At 40.4% G+C, this 27,244-nt stretch overlaps 1 protein-coding gene across 10 annotated transcripts; it reads right to left on the bottom strand.

Moving 5' to 3' along the window:
* Positions 1-157: 157 nt before the first annotated feature.
* LOC131240059 (polyadenylate-binding protein-interacting protein 3-like) lies at positions 158-26,874 on the bottom strand. Of its 10 annotated transcripts, none has more exons than XM_058238080.1 (13): positions 26,501-26,871; positions 13,317-13,435; positions 13,079-13,227; positions 10,248-10,398; positions 8,996-9,039; positions 8,778-8,841; positions 8,617-8,650; positions 7,973-8,265; positions 7,256-7,499; positions 5,411-5,493; positions 5,196-5,246; positions 2,487-2,574; positions 158-449 (listed from the first exon to the last, which is right to left on the bottom strand). In XM_058238080.1, the coding sequence occupies exons 1-13, from the start codon at positions 26,691-26,693 to the stop codon at positions 301-303; spliced, it is 1,662 nt and encodes a 553-aa protein (XP_058094063.1). In that variant the 5' UTR covers positions 26,694-26,871; the 3' UTR covers positions 158-300. The 10 variants fall into 10 exon arrangements, with proteins under 10 accessions (XP_058094063.1, XP_058094057.1, XP_058094070.1 ...); XM_058238074.1 differs by having other exon boundaries at positions 5,411-5,503; positions 7,254-7,499; positions 26,501-26,868; XM_058238087.1 differs by having other exon boundaries at positions 5,411-5,503; positions 7,254-7,499; positions 7,973-8,247; positions 26,501-26,867.
* Between the last annotated feature and the right edge of the window lie 370 nt (positions 26,875-27,244).

The raw sequence follows: 27,244 nt of genomic DNA on the forward strand, positions 1-27,244 counted from the left end.
GTTAGAAGCTAAGATTCTCCTGGGTGAAATGAAGTGTTTTCCCTCTTCATTGTGAGGCCCACATTGGGCCAGCCACATCAGGGCTGCATGAGATCCCTGTAGCCCTCAGTTGCAGCCAATCCACGCCCAAATTTCTTAAAATAAAAGAGCTTTGAAATACACTTTGGAGCTGTAATGCTTAAACCCTCAAATGCAAGCACTCGTATACAGTTGAAATTTCCTCTCTCAATGAAACAATTTGACAAATTGAAGAATCCCAAATTCGATTAAAACTCAGAATAATCCCAAAAAGATACAATTTCACTGGAACTTACTGCCGGGGCCCGAAGTGGGCCGCATCGTGGGGAAGGGTTGCGGGAATGGGATGTGGCTTGGAACAGAAAATGGTTGCTGCACACTGGCTACAACGGGAGGTGTCATACATAGCTGCAATGTCTGAGCTGCAGTTCCTGAATTGAATGAAAAATGGATTCAGTGAGACAGCCAGCACTGATGAAAGCCACAAGCACAAGAAAGAAACACAACCCATAACATTTTAAAGTCATTTGGGATGAGTTTGTATTTGCCAAATTGCAGCTGGTGGGGCTATATATATATATATATATATATATATATATATATATATATATATATATATATGATCACCCGCACACCTTAGGTGAGAACTCTCACCTTTGCACACGTGTCATGGGAACAAAATTTGAATGGTCCATGTGATGTGGCACCCCATGAAACCACCAGGGCCCAACTTTTAGCCTGATCCAAGACTCTGGTGGGCCATAACAAAAGGAAACAGATTCTTGCCTTGATTTGCCTCTCCCTTTGCTATGGCCCACTAGAGTCTTGGATCAGGCTAAAAGTTGGGCCTTGAGGGTTTCATGGGGTGCCGCATCACATGGACCGTTCGAATTTTGTGCCCATGACATGCGTGCAAAGGTGATCATTTCTCTCTCTCTCTCTCTCTATATATATATATAGAGAGAGAGAGAGAGAGGGGGGCGGGGGGGCATGCTCACCAATGCACCTTTGCACACGTATCTGGGGCCTCTAATTCGAACGGTCCATGTGATGCGGCATCCCATGAAACCCCCAGGGACTAATTTTCACCATGATCTAAAAGTCTAGTGGGCCATAGCAAAGAGATGCAAATCAAGGGAGGAAAATGTTTTCTTTTTCCATGGCCCACCAAAGTTTTGGATCAAAGTAAAGTTGGGCCCCGGGGGTTTCATGTGGTGCTGCATCACGTGGACCATTCAGATTTTGGACTCACATCACGTATGATGAGTTCTCAAAAAGTTCTCACGAGAGCTTGTGCGAACTGGTGCGCAGCTCAGCATTATATATAGCATGAAGTGGAAAATCTGCAGTAGGTGGGGTTCTGTTTCCTGGATTTTCCCACTACGGTGACCAAATAAGCATAAGCACATCATATATGCAACATGGGCATGGATTTTACAAATAACATCAAGTGTTGGATATGATATGATAGTGATACATTACCTAGTTTGAAGTATCTAGGACATTCAGTGTTTAACGTATTAGTATTGTTACATGTATCGATGACTGAGGATATCGAAACATGTATTTGGTATCACCACCATTATCGCTGATACTCAGAAAATAAAAATCAGTGCAAGGGAAACATTAGGGAAATGTTGGGAAAAAAGGTGGAATTTCAGGAGAAGTTGAAAGGTACATGTTTACTTGAGGAATTAAAATATTGCAAAAAAAAAGAAGAAAGAAGAAGCATTATAAGCTTCCATTTTATAGGGGCCTCAACCATTTTAAAAGATCAGTATAGAACAAAAAAAAATAAAATAAAATTTGTAGCCAATCAAACAGATCGGCTGATAGTTGACGATATACAAATTTTCTACATTAATTAGCTGGAGAAGTTAGGATTTCCATAATTTCCTTCATTTCCATAAGCGAGAATATTCTATTCAGAAATACCCCCACCCTGCAAAGAAAAAAGAATGAAAACAAGTAGAATTAGGATTCTTCAATTTTTATTTTTTATTTCTATTTATAAATTGAGCAAGTCTAGCTTGATGGATTTTTTTTAACAAAGTTTTAGTCATTTTCCACCTACACACCAAATACTAAAGACAGATGCAGACACACACACACACACACACACGCAAGCGCGCGCACACACAAACGTAACATTTCCTCTATGTTTGCATGTGGGGCTGAACAGCTCTTATCTTCGAACGTAAAAAAACCCTGAAGGAGAATACTTCATTTTGAAATTAGATTGTATTTCCAAAACATAGAACTCAGGGTGCAAAGAGCCAAAGACCCTTTTCCTGGTTTTGAGAGGAAACTAACAAGTTAAATAATTAAAAAAATATAATCTGATAGCAAGTCTGGATTACCATGGAGATCAATATATGGATTTTCTCAATGCAGAGAAAGAATCTTGAAAGAATCTATCAATCTTCTAAAAAAGTTCAATCTTCATAATTGAATTACTTAACTCATACCTTGGTGCTTTGGTAGATGAGATTGATGTGGAGTCAACATAGGGCGTGCAGGTACTTGCGAGAGAGCTGCTGCTCCTTGAATTGCATCCTGTGATCAAAAGGCCACATGAGCAAACACCAGTGCCATGAACATATGTAATTAAAATGTCCTAGATTAAGTTCAAACAAGAAACAAAATCGCAGGAGAAAAAAATATAAGTTAGAGAAAAATGATATATCTATAGAAATCATAAGCTGAAACGAGCCTAGATAGTCAATGACAGTAGCGGTTATTGTTGAAACAAGGTATAATACAAAGATTGGTGAAGTTTGTACAGTACAGTTCAGGCTTTGTAAGTGTTCGGTGATCCAAAACTATTGATGCGATGGATCCTGTATGGGTGATTGGGTGGCCCATGCACCAAAAGCTCCCCAGATCGGAAGATTCTGGCCACACAATACTTTCTTTTGATTGACTGCAGACCGTGTTCATTGCTTTGCAGACTCTGTTCTTGGATCCCTTTCGAAATTTAGAAAACAAAATATTGATATGCCCATATATGAATTTACAAGTAGTGCACAGATGCAACCATGGCGACGACCACACCTAATCCAAAGTAATCACTGAACAAGTTCGGTTTGGCACAATAAGTTGAGATGCAAATAGTTCTTGTCAGCGGAAACATGGTAAAGCTTTAAAAATGCAAAATGGCTAAAATGCTAAAATGCAACAAATTGTAGAATGAATACTATAATATGGGAGTGAAAGAAAGAAAAAATCTCCATAAAGGTATATACTATATTGGAATTTTATAGGCCACATCATAAAATTAGTAGTACTTCTAAAATGTTGTCCGGCAGGTTTCTTTTGGGACTAAGTTCAGCGAATAGGAAAATACATCAGGACTCGAGCAACAGATGTGAACCAAATCAATGCGAAAACCATAGCAAGAAATTACAAATGAAGTAGAAACAAGACAATGGTGAGAAACATTATTGTTTTGAAAAAATCAGCAGAGAGCCACTAATGTTAAAAATAATTGATAACAACAATTCAGTTAATAAGGAACCAATCACAATTTCACATGTATTTTCATCACCTCAAGGAGTATTCTGCTCTTTTAAAACTTTCTGGCAGAAGAAATAATGCAGGGGCATTTTCACACTGGGCTTGAGTGGGGTCGCCTGTTGGAGCAGGGGCACACTCGGGGTGGGTGACCCATGCGATTTGGGGTCCACGGGGGAGGTCTCGTGTTCGAGACTCCTTACCAGGGGTGACTAATGCACATTTCACACCGGGCTCGAGTGGGGTAGCCCATGGGATGCGGGAACACACTCGGGGTGGGCAGCCCATGTGATTTGGGGCCCACGAAAGGGGTTCGGCCGAGGTCCTAACCCATGAGATGTGGGGCCTAGGCTATAAGATAAAGAGATTAATTCGCCATGCTCTAACAGTTCAAGCTTTTAGAGCAAGTGGTTAATTGTCCTGCATCAAATTGGTATCAGAGCGGGAGGTCTCGTGTTCGACACTCCTCACTGGGGGTGATTAATGCAGGGGCATTTTCACACTGGGCTCGAGTGAGGTCGCTTGTTGGATGCAGGGGCACACTCGGGGTGGGTGACCTATGCGATTTGGGGCCCACAGGGGAGGTCTCGTGTTCAAGACTCTTTACCAGGGGTGACTAATGCGCATTTCACATCGGGCTCGAGTGGGGTAGCCCGTGGGATGCGGGAACACACTTGGGGTGGGCGGCCCATGTGATTTTGGGCCCACGAAGGGGGTTCGGCCAAGGGCCTAACCCATGAGATGTGGGGCCTGGGCTATGAGATAAAGGGATTTATTCGCCATACTCTAACAGTTCGAGCTTTTAGAGCAAGTGGTTAATTGTCCTGCATCAAGAAATCATCCGCCAAAAGGGAAGATGCTTTAATTTCATCATCATCTATGCTCTATCCCAAACATGAATCCATTTTCCTCCATTCCACCCCATCAAGGGCCATAACTTACACCATGGCATGAGTTTGGAATGTCATATTGTTTGGATTAATGTTGGAAGTTATGACATAAGTTTGACGCTGGCTGCCAACCTGATGCAAGCCTCCTTTATCCAGGCTGGGGGCCATCAATGAGAGCATAAAAGTCCCACTGGCGCGATGTAACAGACTATTACATAGGTTGATTGTAATCAAGTGCTATCTAATAATCCATCACATAGGTTGATTACAATCAGCTACACCTAGTTATTTCACATATTCCTGTTTCAGGCAGCAATATGCTGGCAAAAACCCTAATCCATTTACCTAAAATTTTTACAGAAGTTAAGGAATAAACCTTTTGACCTCACATGTATAATTCATCTTCACACATATCACATTAGCATATTGCTTAGAGACCACACACAGGTCAAATGTGCAGTTGCACATATATGGTACCCTAGCTGTGCATCAGGTGGCTCCACTATGCAGATCACCCGGCCCAAAAATTAGGCCAGCCCAGACATCGAGTAGGCAACATGCATACATTACATGTGGACCATTGGGAATTTATAAACCACCCATCATCTCCAGACGTGTGCAGTCCACTTGACAAATCGATGGGCCAACCTGATGCACAGCTCAGATGTTCCATGCATGTGACCATCTTTTCATACGTGGCCACACGTGGGCTCAGCAAACCACCATAGATCATTATCCAAGGATGCAATTGTAATGCATGAGAGTATTTCTTACATGAGGGATTGGATGCACATAAACCACCGGTCCCATTCGTCCAACCATAACCTGAAACAAACAGCAGTTCATTAATGAATGAATTGATGAAATTTGGGTGGGATTTATAAGCAAATGCAGTCAAATGGCTGTCACTACCCAAAAAGAAAAATAGAAAAAAGAACAGAAGGTGCCAAAGCTGGGATACAATCTTTATGAGCTTCCCTACAACTTACAGTTTGAGGATTTGGATGCACATAAGCAGGTCCAGTTTGAAATGGGCTGCCATATCTCACCGGCTGTTGCCTGCCACCAATGTGTCCAACAATCTATAGCCAGACAAGAAAATCCATTAAGAATTTGTCAGAGAAAATATCAATCGACTACAGTAGATGTCACATCCTTTGACTTGTGGAAAGTGCTAGAGAGAAGCATGCACTGGACCGATTAGATAGAGCTTCCAATTTGTAAAGTTGAAATTTACGATTCAATGCAAAACATAGTTCTTTCCAAGTTGCTTACTGAGATGACCAACTAAGATGCATGCAGAGCATATAAAAAACTCTTGGCCATCAGTTTTTGAACGCCAAGATAACTTTAAGTTTTAACGGATAGAAAAGTCAGGGATTGCATGGTCACAGCAAAATTTTCCATGCGGTTCTTTTCTACCCTTTACTTAAGTAACAATAACTTAACAAACAAGCTACAGGATGGTGGCTTTTGGTGGATAAGATGGAAAATCCTGAGCCGCAAAAACACTATACCGAGGTGCCATTCCCGCTTCAAACACACACTCATGCTCCGATTCTCCCCCTTGGGTCACTTGTGATCTTTGTGGCACACATTTTCCGTCCTATGCCCAAATCCCCTCCCGCTTCCCCAAATGCTTTGGCAGATCGTAGAATCACTTCGTATTTCTTACAACCTCGGTCTTTTCATGAACTAATTTGGCATAATGCCAAGGGGATCAATAAATGAAGTTGTTTTTCTAACTGGGCAATTGATGAGAAATTATAGATGTAAGAGGAAGAGTCTACACATGGTTGTTATAGAAATGGAGAAAGCATATGAGTGATATGATGATTGATGAGTACCTAAAGAGGTTTTGTGCTAGGTGCAGGTGATGAGGAGCAAAGGGGTTCCAGGAGGATAGATCCACAACATCAAGAACATGTACTCCTAGGCTCACTTGTTACTGTTTTGACATGGACAATTCCCTCCATGCCAAAATCCCCTCACACCTCCCCGAACATTTTCCACCAAGGGAAAATCATAACATCACGTGTATATTCCCATCACCTTGGCCTTCTGTGGATATATTGAAATTTATGACCTTTTCTTGTCCGAGTTCATGCATAATGCATTGTTTCTTACTGAATACCACATGCCCAAGGAAAGTTCTATTTTGTAGTGTTCAATCACATATCATTGTTCAGAGAACAATATTGAACTAAATACAGCATGGAAATTTTCCATTCATGTATTGCTATAAGATGAGATGATCCTTACCCTAAACCAGCATAGAAAAAAGGACCAAGTGGATGTCAATAAAGATAAGAACTGGCGATACAGATAGCAGTAACACAATGACATGTCTAGAAAGTCATTATACATGGCTTACGAGGTGTATACGTTCAATCGAAAGAAAATATTATTTTAATTTGATGCAACAGTTGCAAAAGTGCGTAATCCGCTGATCTGATAGATCCATAATGGATAGGACCATGCCTTCATATCTCCCAATCAGATGATCCTAGGAACCCAATGAAAATGAACAATTAAACCAGTGGTAGGGCCAGGCCTTCCCCCCCTATCAGATGATCCTAGGAACCCAATGAAAATGAACAATTAAACTAGTGGTTCACATTTATGTCTGGCTAGCATATAGTCAGGATCATCTGAAGGGAGGGAACTTTGGGCTATCTCCCAATCAAAAGGGCCCATCATATGAATGACTAGGATCCCCAGAAGGTGGGTGAAGAGCAAATGCTCACTTGACATTGTACATTTCTTCATAGATGATACGAGGAAAAACATTACACACTTTTCTGTCTCTATAACATGCAAAATAATACGTACAGGTAGAGAATATTGAGAACCGCTGCCATTGTTTCCAGAAAACAGGTTATTGTATGAGACAAGCTTCAAGGGCACAGATGGATGGGGTACAAGAGGGCTGATTTCAACTCCAGGATGCACACCAGCAACAGGCAGCACAGCAGAGCTGTTCGGAACATAACCTACGGTCGACACTGGAGGAGGCACTGACCTAGGACTTGCAAATGATGGTGAGAAGGTTTTTGCTCCCGGATTGAGCTTAAATTCCTGCACAAATTTCTCAAGTAACTTCTACCATCCAAAATCTGATTGATAAGCATGCTTACACCCTAGATCCTCTCCACTCAGCCACATGTGCCAAAGTAGTACATACATGGAGCATCTAAGCTGTCCATCTGGTGCACCCGTCTGAGATGCCCTGATCCAAGAATTAGGCCAGTCCCACTCGTGAGGTCAGCCAGCGTGCATGTTCAGCAAACAACTAAAGAAAAATTACCAAGTTTTTTTTTTAGCTATCTATTCATTTCAGAAACTGTGGCCTGCTTCATGAATGGATCTGCCCAATTCTTTGTCTAGGGAAAGTGCATGGTGGGGTCCACCTGATCGACAGCTAAGCTATCGCAAATGCATGCCATGTGCACGTGAGGAAGCATGAAGAGGGTCTAGACTCTACATGGGTGTGGAATTAACACATCTCTAAGAAAATGTGTAATGAAAGAATGAAAAACAATTTATTTTACCTTTGCACTCGTGTTGGAAACTGAGTTATTTGAAGGAACCACCACTGTAGGTGCCGCCAAACGATTAGAACTTGAAGCTGATGTAACATCTAAAGTTGAATTGGAAGCATTTGGAGCAGGAAAATCAGATGATTGGACACTTGTAGAAAAGGGCATGGCACCATCTGAGGCTTCTGATGAGATGAGTGGAGAGACAGGATGAACACATTCTGCTCCATCTGCTGATATCTCAACAACCCTTCCCTCAACAGATTTTGGATGGGGAAGGCAACTCGCTGCATAATAAACATTCGCTAAAATGATGTAAGAAGTAAAGATAACTGATTTTATTGAAAGATAAAGTAAATAGGCCATGGCCATCAGGCTGGTTGGATGACCATAAATGCTTGATCCAAGGGGGGAAAAAAACTCTGCCCCATTTTGGGACCTTTTGTGATCAAGCAATTATGATCAGCCTGATGTATGGGTCATGACTCATGATCCATGCATGGTGTGGCCCACTGGGTTCTGATCTTTTACATGTCAGATAGGAACTCATGTTCAAATCAGTGTGCAAGCATTACTGTGCAATTACCGTTCTTCTTAGAAATTAGATGTGTGAAGATTTTCAATCTAACAAAGAGGAAAGAAATAGATGGACTCACTACTTGAACTAAAAGAGGGAACCTTGCGTACTATCTGCACAATATAAATTTCGATTATGAACATAAAGTCCAAATGAAATAAACAGGAACATGAAACCACTTATTTTCAATCAATCTCAGATTTTATGTACATTGCTCAAGTAATATTTGATTCAACGTACATTGCTGTCCTTACGAGCCCCATAAAGATCCTCTACGAACTGAGGTTTCTCTTTCCCAGCCTGTCTGTCAGCAGATTAAAAAATTTATAACTGCTGAGAAGGTCACTAAGAAAACACAGAACACGAGATAAATTTTCATCCCTTATGATAGCATCAAGAGAGAAATAAATATTAACAGGACATGCCATGCTCTGATGATAAATTTAATGAACTTTTACCTCTCAGAACTGGAAACAACCTGAACAGCAGAATCTTCGTCGGACTGTACACATGAAAGAAAAACCAAAAGGCAACTCACTATATTTTGCCCAGAAATTTATTACACAAGAAAGAGTTGCATCCATAAAGAGATCAGGAAAAAAGCTAAGATGCATAACTTATTCCATATACTTAACAAGGAAGCAGAATGAATCCTTAGGTTGTTTTAAGTATTCAAAAAGAGATCGGGCCCAGTCTCTTTGCCCCAGTTTCCCCTACAATATTTACCCTTTCTGATTACCAGTCTATGAAGCAGAATGACATGCAGGACTTAAATGGCACCAATCTATTGATGGTATTGAGATTCCACAATTTTTTTAGCCTTTTTTTTTTTTTTTTTAACACATGCACACACACCGCCACACACTCACGCCGAAGTGGGATTTCACCACCTATGGGTACTCGAACCCTTGACCAGGTGTTGAAACTCCGTAGAGTCTACCACCGGAGCAAGAGCAAGGACCCTCAATTTTTTTAGCCTTGCCACTTGCAGAAATGATTCCACGTCAAGCAAGATGCAACACTGAAAACTTAATAAAGAAATAAACATTAATTACAAGTGCTTCCTTCCTTCTTAATAATTTGAAGTCTGACTGCCTTATAGATGCCATGAGGCACACCCATATGGTGTTACACTCCATACAGTTGCACTTCTCTCAAAGGCAATGCTAAAATGCCTTAACAGCATGCTCACACTACACAAGAATGCTCCACCCCGTTTGTCTACCCTAAGAAAGGTAGCCTTGTCCAACAAAGAATGAGTATCTAATGAATCAGGCGCTCCCACAGTTTCTCCACAACTTTTATAGCATGCTCAAAGTTCCTCAAACTCCCACTTCCAAGAGTAGTAACCTTTTCTACTGGATTGGCTGCCTATTGACCAAGTCTCTGTTGGCACCTTTTTCCCATTTGCATTGAATCCTCAACATTTTCAGACAAGCCAACATGAACTAAAAAAGGGCAATGTGTGTGTATTGAAAAGTGACAATTTTATTAAAAAAACAAAAAGCAAAATGAGATTACAAGAAGGGGCCAGTGATGAGTGATCCTTTTGTCACTCCATTTTTAGCGAGGAACTGGCCTTTGACAGGAAGTCAAAAGAAACAGGGATCGCAATCTACCTTTTTCCCATTATATAATTTTATTTTATTTTTTCCTGAAAAGTAAAACCACTATGTGCAAAACCATTGACAGGGTCAAGAAAAGGTTCACCTTTGCCCTACAAACGCCTTCCATTTTTCCATATTCAGCTTCTGGCACACTTTCCGATGGCTTTCGGCGTACATTTGTGAGGAGACCATCCCTGATATTTGTATTTGTCAAACCATGAGAAGAATTAGTTTCTGCATTATGGTCCGAGCTCCTAGGATGAGGCTTGAAAGTGAGAACAATATCTGATGAAGTCCAAACTAATGCAAACGACAGGATAATCAGTACAATAAGACACTAACAGCTACTGAAGCGATAAATATAGAACAAGAACATTGAATTTATTAACCAACAGTTAAGATGTCCTTATTCTTAAGCATAAGATATTAGAATGAAAATTCCAACCACATGGGCACATAAGCTTACATAATAAAAGGGCTAGTTTATAAGAAGACAGAAAATAACGGTACAAGATTGTCTTAACCCTTATATTGTGGTAGGTAAGCTGGGCTTGAACCAAAGACCTCAATGTTGAAGCCATGACCTCCACCATCGAGTGACATGCATGAACCCCTTATTAGGGCTGGCTATGGACATCCATTTCCCTAGTTAGCCAACATATCCAACCTGAGAAAATCAAATTCAGATATGGGAATTTTCACCCAACTATCTGACTTCTAAGCGAGCTGCATACAGATATAACCATACCCATATGTTCTTACCTGATTATCCAAGCATAATTTTGTAATTTTCATAACTAATAATATTTTTTACTAAAATATTCATTAATAATAGTGATATACTGGATGGATAGAGTTAGCAATCCTGGAAAGTGTTGCCCATACTACATCTAAGGGTGGCAGTTGATATCCATTTGCCCAATTATCCGACATATCCAACCTGAGAAAATTGGGTTTGAAAATGGGATCTTTTACCCGATTACCCGACTTTTAAGCAGGTCAGATAAGACAATGCAGTATTCGACCTGTTTAAATGTGGAAAAGAAAACAATTGTCAACTTCATGATTTTGTTGATGCCTTTGTACCCAGAACATGAGAAATCATAACCAGTGGAAGCAGTCACTTCCTATATTAGCAGCCAATAACAGATCATTAGCAAATCAATCTTACAAAAAAATTTACAATTGATAGAGTTCTAGCTACATAAATATATGAGAAAATACACATCCAGGACTGTCAGAACTGTGATTGAAAATGAAAACATGTTAAAAATTATCACTTTTCAGTCGACCTTATAAATTTTTTTTTTCCTTCCCTTCTCCTTTCATTTCTTTTTTTTTGAACCGGGGGGGGGGGGGGTGGGGGGGTGGGTTCCAATGGAGTTCCATTCTATTGAATTAGTAGATGCATTTTTCTCCAACATGGAAAAAAATAAAAAGAGGAGGAGGAGGAGAAGTGATGAGACCAATGTATGAAACCAAATAGTATGTGAGATCAATCAACAAAATTAAATTAAATAATAAAAATCACAAATCATGCTAATATCACCACAAATCTCAAGATTCTAAGAGGAATTCATGCATAGTTTAAGCCTAAGTTGTCAAAATTCGTCCTACATGATTATTAAATACGAAAAAACTAGGATCTAATGGATGTAAAGACATCCAAATAGCATAGGGTTAGGTCTATTGTAAAGAAGGTCTAATACTACCTAGGGATTGCTAAATTGGGGTGTAGGTGACGCGAGGGTTAGCGAAATTTGGGGAAAATTGTGAAATTGGAGTTAAAGTGGGGAATTGGATAAAGGGATTAGAGGATTTAGGTATTGTGAGAGGGGAATTAGGGTTTTGGATGTGGGAAAATTGGGGATTTTAGGTTAATTGAAGGAAATGGAGATCTAGGGTTTGGGAATTTGGGGTTTTAGGGTTAGTGTTAGGGTTTTGGACAAGGGATGGTGGGGTTTTGAAGAAAGGATCAAAAAATGCAAGGGGGAAGAAAAGGTGGGCCGTACGGACCGGCCGTGGGGCTCACACGTGTGGGGCCCGAACAGGTAGGGTTTGGCCCACGGTAAAAGGGTTTGATGGGAAAGGGTAATGGGGAAGAAGGGAAGATGTTTGGAAGAGAGAGCTCACACGCCCCCCCACCCCATATAGTCTCAAGAACTTTTAAAATTTACAATATAGTCCTTGTTTCATGTGTTTTAACCAAAATAACCCTAGTTGAAGGCAAAAAAAAAAAAAAACATATAAAACCTCTCATAAAAGTCCAAAAAGACAATTCAAGCTGAAAATAATTCCTGAAACAATCCTATATATATGTCCTCTGATGAAAGATGGTCCACGATAAATGGCCCAATCATGTACTCCATGCGATCCACCAGTCCAATTGTCGGTTCCATCGAATCTAACGGTCCAAATCACTCCCTTAAGCAACTCATATGCATCTTCCCAGTGTGGGGTCTTCCAGATGCTCTTACATGCACTACGGGTTCTTCAACATGGATACTCACCTAGCCACAGAGAGGCTGCAGCCGCCTCCTCCTCTGATATGTGCGTAAAGGCGTGCGTGATGTGATGTCCACATCAAGAAGTCCTTATTGCTGCTTGTCTTTCTTCTTTTATTAGTTCTTTATAGATTCCCCTTGTTTTCATTTATTACCAATTGAGTTTGGTAGCTCATGACTACTTGTGCCATTGAGTCATGGTATCCTGTTTTAGTTTCATTTATTGCGGCCTATTGTTACCAATGAAAAGGTAAATATGTTGATTATATTTTTTTTGTTTTTTAATTTTTATCTATCAGTAGGATGAAATGATTGTTCAGAGAAGTTATAGAAAGTAAAACATACAAAATTCACCAAACAAGATCTGTATGAATAAACTGAAGCCAATTAAATAGTTTGATCAATTTGTGGCGTGCCCTCAGTTGCAAACCTTTCTGAGGCAACTTTGCCAGATTTCAACGATTCAGGCTCCCTTTCCAGTTCTCTATGGCCAGCTTGAGGTTGAGTGAGTCCCATGACTGTTTCTACATCATTGCTAGCAACATTTCCACTGATTCCATCTGCCGAAAGTAAAAGTCCCTGAAGGAAAAGCCAGAATATATCACCAGATCATCCAACCCTACATGTATCAGAGAAGGATCCAATGGACAATGTGTGATGTGGGATACCTTTGCAACTACTTGAACGAGGTCCTTTGTAAATATGACCAACGTATCTACAAGAGCCCCTCCTATGTTTGCATTGTATTTTCCTTTCTTTTCCATCTTTGCTTTTTTCAAAATGATACCTAAATCATAAGCACCAAACTAATTAATCTCCACATAAAAAAAGCGCCCAGCTCGTATGTGACGAACTGTGTCATAACCGTGAAAAACTCGAGCCATGATATAGTCAAGCATTTTTTAAAAAAAAAATCTAAATTCAGATCAACTTCAACAATACTTGCTTCCAACAGGCACATAAATTGAGAAGCATTAAGTGGTAAAGAATAAGATGGATTAGAATGTTGTAATGGAGAGAAGCGAATTGTAAAAGGAAAAAGGTTAAATGATAGTAGCAGTGAATATAAAAGTAGAAAGTCTTAGCCAATACAACAATCCTGTGTTGTTGACACTGAAGAAAGATGGCAGTTGGAGAATGCATCAAGTAAGGCCATTCATACGAAATATGGGGAATCTAATGGGGGTTGGTTCCCAACCATACCTTCAAGAGATTTGGGTTCAGAAAGTGTGGAAAGATATAGGTATGGTTAGCAAAGTTAAATTAGTAGACATCCGCTGGATGCATTTTTCTCCAAGATGAAAAAAAAGGAGAAGAAGTGATGCAAGACTAATTTATGAAACCAATTAATATGTGAGATCAATCAGCAAAATTAAATTAATTAATAAAAATCACAAATCATGCTAATATCACCACAAATCTCAAGATTCTAAGAGGAATTCATGCATAGTTTCAGCCCAAGTCATCAAACATCGTCCTACATGATCATTAAATACAAAAAAACTAGGATTGGGGTGAAATTCAGGCTTGAAGTGTGGGAATGACCAAGTAATTTTCATTTCCTCGCTTAGATAATATGTTGGACATGATGATGAATGGCACAATATTTTCAAAGATCAACATACTCTTCAAAAAAATAATAATTGAAGATCGACTTGAGGAGCAATTGTCATTAGATCGGTATTAGCCCAGTGGATGAGTAGAAAACCGTGTTCAAGACAGGATAGACTGTATGAATGGCTGCTTATGCTTTTGAGCTAATTAATGCCCAAATACTTCTATGCGCATTATGACACAAATCCTCCAGCCTTTTATAGGCAGGTTTGTCGTTGCTTACACAAGGATCATATGAGCCATCTTCAGCAGGTTATGAAAGTTTTAGAACAAGAAAAGCTCTTCATTAACCTAAAGATGTGTGCATTTAAGAGTCCTAGTGTGATTTTCTTAGCATGTGTTATTTTAGCAAGTGTCCTGGTGGTCCTAAAAGAACATGAAGGTGATACTCTACTAGCAGATACCATCAAACGTACACGAGATCAGCAGTTTTCATGGACTGGTCATGTTCTACAGGAGTGCCGATGACAGAGTGCATGAAGGTTGGTCCAGTTGAGTTGGATCAAAGCAATAACAAAAGCTTTCCAAGAAATCAATGGAAAGATAATGAAAGCCCTGGTTCTTAGGCTTCCTGATTTCGAAAAGGTATTTGTGGTTTGCATGTGGTGCATCCCTTATAGGGATTGAAGGTATACTCAATCAAAAAGGATGTCATCTGGCCTTTTAGTGTGAAACTCAATGACACAATATAAGTTTTCTACTTAAGGCGTTTGGTTCCTCCTTGTTGGGTAGGCCTTGAAACATTGGCACCATTACCTCATTCATTGAGAATTCCTACTTGAATTGAACTCCGATCATGGGGCATTACACTATTTGAACTCCCAAAATAAATTTGAACTTGTGATACACTAGGTTTTACATTTAATCTAAAGCATTGGACGGGCATGACAAATAAAGTAGTAGATGCCCTCAATAGAAAAACATATCTCGTCCACCCTATTAGTCTCCGTTGTTGGGCTTAAGGAACTTAGAAATACTATGCAATATACCATAATTTCAGGGAAGTATTATTAGCACTCTCCATGGGCCTGAGTGCCAAGTACCCATGAATAAAATAAACATGTTGGGTCCTATTCTATAACATGAGGCTATGTTCCTTGTAATATGAAAGCTTCATTCAGTTGTCTTTTTGGTAGTAACTTTCCACAGAGAAAGTGAGAACCTTGATCGAGGACTACTTCTATTGGCCAGGTTTGAAGAGAAATGTTGGAATGATGTCTGTAGTTTTAGTGAAGAAGAGAGCTCCATGTTAGATGGGTGGATTAAATATAAAGAGAGGAAAGGGAAGGAAATCTTAGAGGTCGAGGGGAGGGAGGAGTGGATGGAGTTGCCAAGGAAAAAAAGGGTTTTCGATCTCAAGCAAAGACAATCCTTGAAGGAATTTTCGATCTCAAGTGAAGACAATCCTTAAAGGAATATCTGACCATTTTATGAAGGGGTTTTCGAATGGATGGACAAAACATTTTTCAAGGGTTTTTGGGCGCTTCGAAACGATAATGGAGGTCATCATTCCGACAGTCTGCGGATCTTCAGTGAGGAGGGACTTTGTGTTTGTTTGGATGAAGAGTGTGGCAGTGGCCAACCTGAATGAGCATCAATACGAAGGAAAAAGGCATCTTTGTTCAGAGGGCTAGGTTGGGTCCGGAGGTCACCAACAGGGAGCCTAGAGAGAAAATGGTAGGGAGAGAGAAAAGGCGTAAGGGAAGAAACAGTGTTTGGGATGAAGACTAGGGTGGAAGGGGTGTCTTTTAGAGAAGCTTCAATGAGGAACATGTCGAGGGAGGGGGACAAATCGGGAGTGGGACCTGGCGGGGAGTAGGGCACGATTGCAAGGCTGAGAAGGTCAAGGAAGGGGATAGTACAATGGTGCATGTCAACCATAAAATGGTAGAGGGAGCTTCTTGGGCTCTTCAATGTAATTTGGTGGCTATCACTAGGGAGGGGGACTCAAAGGTAGAGCTGGAGAAGTGGCTCAAGCAGTGTGGAGGTTTGACTAGGGGAGACTGGATCTTGAGACTTCTCAGTGAATCCATGTTTCGGATTTCTCTCCTTCCAAGGGAGACTCTAGACTGAATTCTAATCACAGGGGCTTTATTCAAAGATGGTCCGGTGTTAGTGCTTGAGAGATGGGAGGCTTGGTTAGCGTTTGGCGGTGAGGTGTGGTTTGGATTTAGAGGACTGTCGTTGGAGCTCTAGAGCTCATGGGTCCTCTAAGTGATAGGATGTTGTTTGGGCGAAGTTCTGCTCATCAACGCTACGACGACATCTTGGGAAGATTTGAGCTCAACCAAGATGTTACTGAGAAAGAAGAAGGCGGTCGACAATTTAGCCTCCATCTCTGTAGTTATTAGTGATGTTAGAGTAGAGATTCAGGTGATTCAAGGAGTGGGGGTGTTTAGAGGTAAAAGTGGGGCAAAGTGGCGGCAACAAAGCTACGAAGGACAACGGGGAGAGAGAAGAGGGGGAACGGAAGCCATTGATGGAGCACCAATTCGGTGCTTTGGCCGAGCTCAAGAAATTAGAAGAGATACATGTCTGAAGGAGAGGCCACATCAAGTAGTAGGATTACGTGTCTCTCGTCAAGCCGACTCCTAAGACAGTGTCAGTGGAGAGAACCGCAACTAGCCCGACACATGACAGTGCTTCTGACAAAACAGAGGAGGAGAGGACACAGAGGGCCAGGCGGCTGCCACAATGATTTATCTCATTTCGAGTGGGACGCATTTTGAGCATTGTCAATTTGAGGGGGCTCTCATGCTAGTGAGAAATCCCAAGCAAGTGACATGTGTCTCCACACATTGATGGTGGATGTTGGAGTCTTAACTGCGTCGTATGAGTGTATTAATGAGTTTATCAGAGCAACAGATGAGGTCAAGGGGTGGGTCGATACGCGTCTCCTAATTAATGTAGGTGTTATTGAGGTGGAAAGTACCCCATGGGAAGGTTGACATGTGGCGCATCTCTTTTCTCGAGTTCCTTTCGAACTTGTTTTCACACATAGGGATGGTGACTTATCCCCTCTCACGTGTGGCCCTACTCCGCCTTATATATCTATGCTACAAGGTATTTTTTCTCCTCCTTGAGGAAGTGGTCAAGTGGGATGCTAATTATCTAGGACCGTAACCCGTGATTGAGTGGGGGGCAACTGGAGGGGTCGATTTTCTTTGTTGGTGTTGTTGGAAGAGGTGGGCTCTAATTTTTCTTAGGTGTTCAGAGTGGTCTACGGTCCAAATCTATATTCTTAGCGTGAAGCTATTTGGGTGGAATTGGAAATTTTTCAAAGAGATGGGATGGAATTGTGGTGTGTATGGGGGGATTTCAATGTGGTTAGATTTTTGTTTGAAAAAATGGTGGTGGAACGTTACTAAAAGCATGAGGGACTTCTCCAAGTGGATTAGCATAAACAAAATGGTAGATATTCCTAGAAATGTCGAATTTGTGTGCTCAAATGCTCAAGAGAGAGCAGTGCAATCTAAGCTTGGCAGATTTTTGGTGTCTCCCTCACAAATAGAACGCTTCACAACGTATCATTGCGGGGCCTTCCAAAACCGATTTCAGATCACTACCCTGTTTTGCTCGAAGTGCACAAGGATAGTTGGGGGTCGAGGCCGTTTTGGTTCGAATTAATGTGGTTGGAGATGGAGGGATTTAGAGGCCTTGTTAAAGATTGGTGGTAATCTTTCAAGGTGGAAGGCTACATGGGGTTTAAATTGTTCCAAAGGATGAGAATGCTAAAGAAGAAATTAGTTGATTGGAGAAGCAGGTGCGGGGTAAACAAGAGGAATCTGATGAGATTTTGCGAGAGATTCATTTGCTCGACATTAGGGGGGAGTTGACGGTCGAAGAAAGGGTGGCTAAGTAGGCACTCTTGTGTGAGTATAGCGAGCAGTTTAGGGAGAACAAGAGTAAATAAAAGAAAAGGCCTAGAGCGGCTTAGTTAAAAGAATGGGCAAAAATACCAAAATTTTTCATGGGATTGCTAGTGCACGGGCTAAAGCAAATCGTATTCAAAATGTGGGGGTGAATGATATTTGTCTTGAAGACAAGGAGCAAATTAGCGAAGCAATAGTTAATTTCTATAAAGATCTCGTTTAGTGGGAGTGGTCAAGATCCCAGTTAGACAATCTACATTTCAGTCAATTATCCTCTAGTGAAGCCAATCAATTGGAAAGGACGATCCTTGAGAGTAAAATCAAAGTAGCAGTTTTCAGCCTTAGGCAAGATAAAGCATCGGGGTCGAATGGCTTCCCCTTGTTTTTCTTTCAGGATTTTTTTTCGAGGGGGGAGGAGATTTTAGGCCTATTAGTTTTATTGAAAGCCCTTACAAAATTCTTGCGAAGATTCTTACTACTTGACTTAGAATAAGGAACTCGGGGATCGACGAGCAAGTTGGACTAAATCTTGCGTTCAGTCGGCCAAATTTTTAGTTCTGGTTCATGGATAACTAAAAGGCTTTTTTTTGAGATTCGAGAGGGTTAAGACAAGGGAACCCATTATCCCCTCACCTTTTTGTGGTGACCATGAAAGCTTTGAGTTGAATCTTAGACAAGGGGCAACATGTAGATCTTTTCAAAGGTTTCGAGGGGGTGGTCACCTTAATTAAAGCAGCAATGTCAAACATGTTGATATTATGTCCAAGTGGTTGAAGGCGACGGTGGAACAGTTGGACAAATTAAGGTGTGACTTCTTATGGCAAGGATCGTCTGATTCTCATAAATTCCACATGTTAAAGTGGGATGAGGTTTGCAGGCCAATTCAGGAAGGGGGTGATGGGATTAGGAGGCCGTATGAGTTCAATAGGGCCTTATTGGGCAAGTGGTTATGGAGATTTGTGGCGAAGGAAGACAGTCTTTGAAGAAGGGTGGTTGCTTCTAAGTATGGGGTTGGCAGGTTATGGGGTCCTCTTTATATAGAGCTTTTGATCTTTGGAAGGCCATTGAAGGAGTGAGGGAGAGTTTCGAGAAGGGGGTTTGCTTTGTAGTTGGAAACAGGGAAATGGTGTTCTTTTAGGAAATGTTTACTGAAGCGAGAGGTCTCTTTGAGCCTTGTTCCCCAGACTGGTACAGATAGCTTTGGATGCCAGATTGATGCAGGGACATGTGATGACTTAATACTAGATGCATGTATAATCAGGTTGAAGAATGTTCAAGTAAATACACGAATCAACTAACTGTTTCTAATCAAAAGGATTAGGTAAATTTCAACACAAAGATGAGGTCATTCCATCAGGATCATGCACCTTAGTATAAAATTGCATAAATAGTAAAAAGGGAAGACCTAGGGATACGAGGATATCCCAGATATAGCATAAGTCAGTCCACAGTCAAGTTTGGATCTGATTCTACTGACTAACCATCCCTCTTTTCCATTCAAACTAGAAAGGGGGTATCCAAATAGGAACGAAAGGGGTGAAGAATGAAGGGTTTGAGATTAAGAAAGTATGGATCCTTTTGTCGTCGAAGAAAAGGAGGATGATTCTCACCTTTTCCTGCACCTCGAAGATCTAGAAAGAAAGATACCTGAAATCGGGGTGGAATCCTCAACACCCAAGGGTCAATCCTGAAACCTTAATATCTTGAATAAAGATGAAGAAAAATACGAATTTCTATTCATTCCATAATCATGAAAATAGGGTTTCTCACAACGAATATATAAGCTATGGAAAAAGTAAAAATGCACTAAAGCGCCTGAAAATAAGAAAAATAACAAAAAGATAAAAAAAAATAAAGAAAGTACAATAAAGCCTCTGAAACAACGAAAAAGAACGAAAACACTTAAAACTAAAACACCCGTGTAATAGGGTGTGAAATCCGACCCATGGATTTATGATTAGGGTGCGGTCATGCCGCTCCTACACTCGTAGCGCCTCGAAAAATGGGTCTGATGGACCCGGCGTCCATCCTCATCAACTCTTCCGGTCTGGTACTCTGTCGGCGACGCCTCCTCCTCTGGTACACTCTAAAGGTTGCACCACTGATGTCCGCATCACAGATCGTATATGGCCGCTTGCTTTGTTTCCATCAAAAAGAATATGATGTGGTCTCCCACTTGTAGAAGAAATCTTTCGGATGAGGAAGTGGAGGAATCCATAAGGGCTTCAGAGAAGCTTCAAGGTGTTTGCTTGGTGGTAGGGATGAATGAGTCGTTAGTGTGGAGTCTATAGAAGTTGGGCAAGTTCTTTATTTGTTCTTTCTATAGATTTTTCACCTCAGAGGGCGTACTTGTGGGCTCATGCCCCTCAGACTTCATTTAGAGCTATGGCGCTCCTCCAAAGCTTGTCACTTTTTTTAAAGAACGCTGAATTATTATTGAAAAGCTATAGGCTAAACGCGAAACATCAAAAGAAGAAAAACAAAAAAACAAACCAAAGCTCGTCACTTTTTTTTAAAGAATGCTGAATTATTATTGAAAAGCTATAGGCTAAACGTGAAACGTCAAAAGAAGAAAAACAAAAAGACAAAAGTAGGCAAACAAAAACTAAAACAAAAGAACACCTAAAGAAGCTATGCAATTCGAGACGAAGCCCATAACAGGGAAACACAGCGAAGAGAACCAGCAAGACAGAGAGCAAAGCCCCAAAAACCAGTCGAGTTGATGAGAGGCCAACGATAAGTCATCTGGAGAAAGTGCAATCAGCCATTCCATATCTTGTCACTTTTACGTGGTTAGTGAGTAGGAAACGAGTGCTCATTATCAATAATCTTCAAAAGAGAGCTATGTGCACCTTATGCCTTGTCAATGCGAAGTCAATAAATTATTTGCTTATCCATTGCCCTTTCACTAGGACCATTTGGGAGGGTATCTTAGAGGTGTTCAATATCTCATGGGTGATGACAAGGACTATTGAGGATTTGTTTCTTGCCTAGCATGGTGGTGGAATTAGAAGAGATTGAAAGAAGTTTTGGAGGCTTTCCTTGTTAGTTGTTATGTGGTTTATTTGGGGCGAAAGAAATAACTGTCATTTCATAAACAAAAGTGTCTTGGCTTCTTCATTGTTAGTGAGGGCTATATTTTGTGTTAAAGAGTGGGCTTTTAGTATGGAAACTCCAGCTAACTAATTCTCTTTCTTAATGGGGTTGGGTTGTTTTTGTAATAGTATGGGCTCTATTTGGTTTCGCGCTTGTTGTGCTTCTTCTTACTAAAACTTTCATTATTTGTCAAATAACAAAAAGTAAGAAAGACAAGAAAAAAAGAAAGCTCCATGTTGTTGCCTCATGGAGTCAGCGAATTCCCAAACCACGTAAATTATTGTGCCACTTTATCTCTTGTTTTTATCCCTAGCTTTTAGATTTTAATTTACTCTTTTCTTTTATGTTTTTACTTTTCTTGCACCGACTATGTAGGTGTTTTTCCACAACAATTGGTATCAAGGCCAAAAGTTGAGAAGACTTTGAGCACAAGATCGGTATCGGTGCTCATGTTGCAGTCGTGTCAGCTTGACAAAACACTAGTCTTTATAGTTTGTTACAAGTGCCGGATGTCATAGGGAAGACATTAGCATGGATTTCATCCTAGGTTTACCCAAGACGCAGCACCGTTACGACTCTTATGTTTTGGTTGACAGGTTTCCTAGGATGGTCCAATTCATCCTTTATAAGAATTAAGAACACATTGAATAATCTACACATAGCCAATGTCTTCTTCAAAGAGGTGGTTCGTCTACATGGGTTGCAAAAACAATTGTATGAAATTGAGATGTTAAGTTTACAAATTACTACTGGCAAACCATGTAGTCTAACATGAAAATGTTCAAAGTTCCCAAGTGTTTATCATTGGTGGATAAATGTATAGACCAAGGCTCTCAACAACAATCATGGGAATCTCTTCAATTACTAGTGGGACCCACCCAGGTGATGCTGGGACAAATAAGACTGCAGTTTGAGGAGATTGAATATACAATGTGGAACGAACAACACGATCTCAATTTGAGATCAGCTTAAGGTGATGAGAAACTGTGGACAATAAAAATGACGTGTTAACTAAAACAACAAAAGATGAAAACTTACAAGTCACCTGGTACCTACAACTTGATCACTTGTTTATCCCATTGATCGTACACAAAGATTTCATAATGGAACCATGTGATTCAAGAGATCCAATTTTGTTTTTGGTAGGGAACACTCAATGCTCGACGTAGAAAACTGGCACAAGCAAAATTTGTGGCCCAACTCACATTTCACTACTTGATATGCTAAATCTAATCAACTCAATACAATATAACAAATGTTTGTCTTGATGTACCTAATGAAGCATTAGAAGCTCCAAACAGCCCATCATCATCATCTTGCTAAATTACCAAAATTATTTAGTTAACCAAGAGAGAGGGTGGTTAAGGATTCATTTACCATGGGATTCTTGAGAGGAGCATATGGCAAGAGAGAGGGGGCTGATGGGATGTGATGGGAGTTACCAACAGTTATGGCAATGGTATGGGTGCAGGTGCATTCGAGAGAGAGGTGATGTAGGTAATGGGACTTGAGAGAGAGAGAGAGAGAGAGAGAGAGAGAGAGAGAGAGAGATTATGATAAATACACGCGTGTATAGTGTGTGAGAGTGGAAGAGAGCTGGTACATTGGAATATGGTATATCCACCCCTCCACAATACATGTGGTAGGTTGATTTATCAATGGGTTGAGAGTGGAAGAGAGCTGGTACATTGGAATATGGTATATCCACCCCTCCACAATACATGTGGTAGGTTGATTTATCAATGGGGTGAGAGTGGAAGAGAGTTGGTAGATTGGAATATGGTATATCCATCCATTCAGTGTGAGAAAGTGAACGGAATTGATTGATAGAGTTCTCTTACCAGTCTAGTCAATCCTTTGTCATTCAATAGGGTCTGCCGTGACTCCGGGGCAAGACTGGACGATTCTACTCGAGACGTGATCGGTCTGAATGACTTTTTTTTTTCTTTTTTATGAAAAAAAAAAGGTGAGTGTGCGCCCAGGAGAGTTGTGTTATGTGTGAATCATGATCATCCATGATAGGGCTCCCCAAATGGACAATTCATAGTGATAAATCATCGTACCATCCACTCTACCCTATCATCTCCCGCTAATAAAAAGCAAAATAGGCAACGAAGAGATTTACCCGTCAAAGGAATCAAAATGAAGAGATTTGCTACAATACGGAGATTATGGGGAGAGAAGGCTTGCTAATTACATGCGCATGTAGAGCCATACACATACACACGGGCGATTTAAAACACGTTTGTGACATCTGGATTTTCCATTATAAACCATGATCTTTTCACTTAAAAATCAATCAATTTCACTCTTCCAATAGACGATGACTTACAGACTAAAGATTTTAGTTGTGTTTTTACATTGTTCTCATTGTGTGGCACATGGACACCACAGACGTGATGGGAGTTTTTCACAAGCTGATGTTTCGTCTTTATGATGAATAGGAGAAGGCTCACCTGATGAACGGAATGGATGTCACACAGACAATATAGCGTGCCTCACAGATCTTTGGTATTTTACCTTTCCTCATATACTCCATAGGGCTGCACATAGATACCACGCAACAACCAAATGCCCGCAAAAAATGAAAAGAGAATTTAGGGAGAGAAAAAAAAAAAAAATGAGAGGAGGAGAGAGCTGCCATGCAAGCAAGCATGTCTGAAAAGCCTATTTCCCTTCTTAGTATTAGAGTCGTTGGTGATCCCATCAGTACATGGAACCTCATATCTCATGCCGAGTTTGCTTTAAATAATATTGTGAACCACAGTATGGGTAGTGTCATATTGTAGTTAAAGAGGCTAACTGCACCCTAGGCGCAACTACCCTGGGATGCCTGAAATGCCTGGGTGCTCCTAGGCGCGTGTTTGGAGATTCCAAATGCAATTTTTTTTAAGAATTTTATTTTAATGTCTTATATGTTAGATGTCGATGCATATTGATTTTTTTAATATTTTTAGCTCTAATGTTATCTTTAATACAATGAAATAAAAATAATAGTAAAGTTATTGCGTATCTTAAATAAAGTGATAATTAGACAACACTTCCAAAAACTTACATCAACTCAAACATTCCAATAAATCCGAAGAACCCTAAAATTCAAATTTCCCCCATCTTCCAAACCCTGAAACCAGACTTTCATTAAATTCCCAATTTCTCTCAGCTCAAAATCCCATATCCCCAATTTTTTTTCTAAATGCATCCAATTCTAAACCATAATGTTCCAATTTTCCTAAATCTCACCTCGAATTCCCTACTTCCCCAACCCAAAATCATAAGTTTGCTAAAATCCCTAAAATTTTCAAACCCTAAAAATTCAGATTTTCAACATCCCCAAATCTTGTAAGCTAAATTTTCCAATTGCCCTAAATTCCTCAATTCATTTATCTCTTGTATGGCACAAATGAAAAGTCAAATTGTGTTTAAGAAGCCCAATGTAGTGGTTAAAACACCAATAGAAGAAGAAATCAAGAAGAATATTTCATGACTTTATAAAAAAATCTAATTTAGGAATGGATATTTTTCATAAATCAAAACTTTTTAAAAAAAGACACGGGGAAAATGTTCTCCAAGGGGTTTATAAGATGTCTTTCCACTGTGGATGTAAACTTAACAAAATCTTCGACGTACCCAAAAGGATACAACACAACTTTATGCAGGTGACAGTCGGGCACACTTAGGAGTCAAGTGTTAGGCCCATGCCTAGGGATAGCATAGCATCTCGAGGTGAATATGGCCCAAAACAACAAGGCATGCTCCTAGGCACACACCAGGAACGCCTAAACTGACTATGGGATTGTTGCTGACATTAGACCTCAACAGCCTACAGATTTAGTTTTGCTTCTTATTGCGACTAGACAGAGCCAAGATGCTGAGGCTTTTGCATGACATATTAATGAGATAGATGAGGGACGGAAGTGACAAGAAGCATGTCAAGAATCCATGACACTTAGGTGTATTTCAAAGGATGTGATTTTGTCATGGTAGGCCTCTATGAGGTTTCCAGAAGACACCTACACCAAGTTGCATTCCATAAATGCAAGTCCTCTCGTGTCCTGAAGAAGCTAGGCGACAATATGCACTTGATACTATAGAGCTTCTACCAGAGATGAAAATTAGCGTTATTTTCAATGTGGAAGTTATTACAGCTAACAGCTTCAAAAAGAAAAAGTTATTACAACTTAATTTGAACATTACAAAGATGAGTGCATATAAGAATAAGCCACCCAATGCTCAAGATGTCACACCAACTCAAGGAAGTTATAGAAGATGTGTTAGAAGATTAGATACTTTCAACACGTCAAGTAGGGTATAAAAAATTGCTCGTCAAGTGGAAGAAGTAGACCGAGCTCAGACATCACATGGACTTTAGCTAAGGATTTCAAGTGCATCAGTCTAGAGCTCTATGAGGATTATACTATCATCAACTTAATGGAGACAAGTTCTTTCGAACCAGGGGAAATTAAGGCTATATATATATATATATATATATATATATATATATATATATGATTGCGTTAACTTATTTTTACATTATGATTTTTTGCAACTTTTGGTGATAGTAGTGCAGTGATACCTTGTCCATGCATCTCCAATCCTTTGCAGTTAGTTTCATTTGATTCTAGACTGCATTATCACGTCTGTATAGCAGGTTCAATGATGCTGGGATATTTGTTTCTCCTCCTTCAGTTCCATGTTCTTTATGTCCATTCAAAGCCCCTAATACATATATAGGAGGTTGATACCCTCCCGTTCACCACCACCTGGCCAATGGATCTCAAGGAAGATGTGGGAACGTATCCCAGGCCAGCCTCCTGGCCGTGATGAATCTCCACGAATCCCATCCAAAATGGGAAACCGAAAATGATCAGCAAAAGGATGATTAAAATGGCAATTCATTTCAATCCCATGAATAATAGATTTTAACAGCGAACCACAACACCTGTATGGATGCCAGCTTCAATGGAAATACCATTAATTCAGGCAGAGCGCCCTATAATGCCTTTTTCGTTGGGTCGAAACAAAATGATCACGGTTCCACAAGAATATCAAAACCCACTATCGATTTTATGTTACAATCAAAACCCAGAAAGGAATTCAACGAACAGATCCAATCCAACCAAAAGAAAAAAAAAACACCACAGTACAGCAGCAATCTGATCTTAATCTGCAAATAGATCTTGCTGGATCGAAAATTAAAGATTCCTAAAGAAAACCAAGCCCCATGAAAGAATTCAAGAACCCAATTCACAAAGCGATGCTAACGTGCGCACCGTAATCGTTTTGGAAACAGGCAGTGTGGAAAATGCCGGAACAGATGGAACCGTCCTTGACCTGAACTTCGACGGGCAGCCCTATCATGCACATGGTGGTGAAGAGTAACGCATCGCTTACACCATCGGAAAAAGAAGATGAATCGAAGACCGTCGCCTCTTTCGCTTCCACCTCTGCTTTCTGGCAACCCATCTCTCTCTCTCTCTCTTCGACAGACCGTCTGCTTTTTTAATGCTTTGAAGGCGTTCTCAGTATTCGCCTTGGGCCTCTTGGCTACGTCCCGACTCAGGATCCAGATTCTGTCGCCGCCCACGGACGCGGATTGCGTCCTACACCGGCCCGTCTGCAGCTGGGAACGGGCAGTAGCTTTGAGTGGCCACTGTGATGTGTGGGTCTTATCCACACCGTCCATTCATTTTTTTCGTATCATTTTAGGGTATAAGACAAAAAATGAGTCAGATGCAAGACTCAAGTGGACTACACAATGGGGATTAAACTCTTACCGTTGAAAACTTTTTGTGGTCCACAGAATTTTTGGATCGAGCTGATATTTGTGTTTTCTCTTCATCTATGTAACTTTATGAATAGGTTGGATGACAAATAAACATCACGGTGGGCCCTATGAAAGTTTCAATGGTGAGATCATTATCACCGCTGCTTCCTGTGATGTGGTTCACTTGAACCTTTGATCTGCCTCATTTTTGGACCCATAACCTAAAATGGTACGAAAAAATGGATGGACA

The sequence above is a fragment of the Magnolia sinica genome, chromosome 1 (assembly GCF_029962835.1).
Source record: "Magnolia sinica isolate HGM2019 chromosome 1, MsV1, whole genome shotgun sequence".
Classification (NCBI taxonomy): Eukaryota; Viridiplantae; Streptophyta; class Magnoliopsida; order Magnoliales; family Magnoliaceae; genus Magnolia; species Magnolia sinica.

Coding starts and splice junctions, on each gene's coding strand:
- LOC131240059 (XM_058238074.1), bottom strand. CDS start 26,693: ATGGGTTGCCAGAAAGCAGAGGTGGAAGCGAAAGAGGCGACGGTCTTC. Junction 7,500..7,972: donor TTTCCAACACGAGTGCAAAG/GTAAAATAAATT, acceptor AAATTTGTGCAG/GAATTTAAGCTCAATCCGGG. Junction 5,504..7,253: donor GTTCTCAATATTCTCTACCT/GTACGTATTATT, acceptor GTCTGGCTATAG/ATTGTTGGACACATTGGTGG.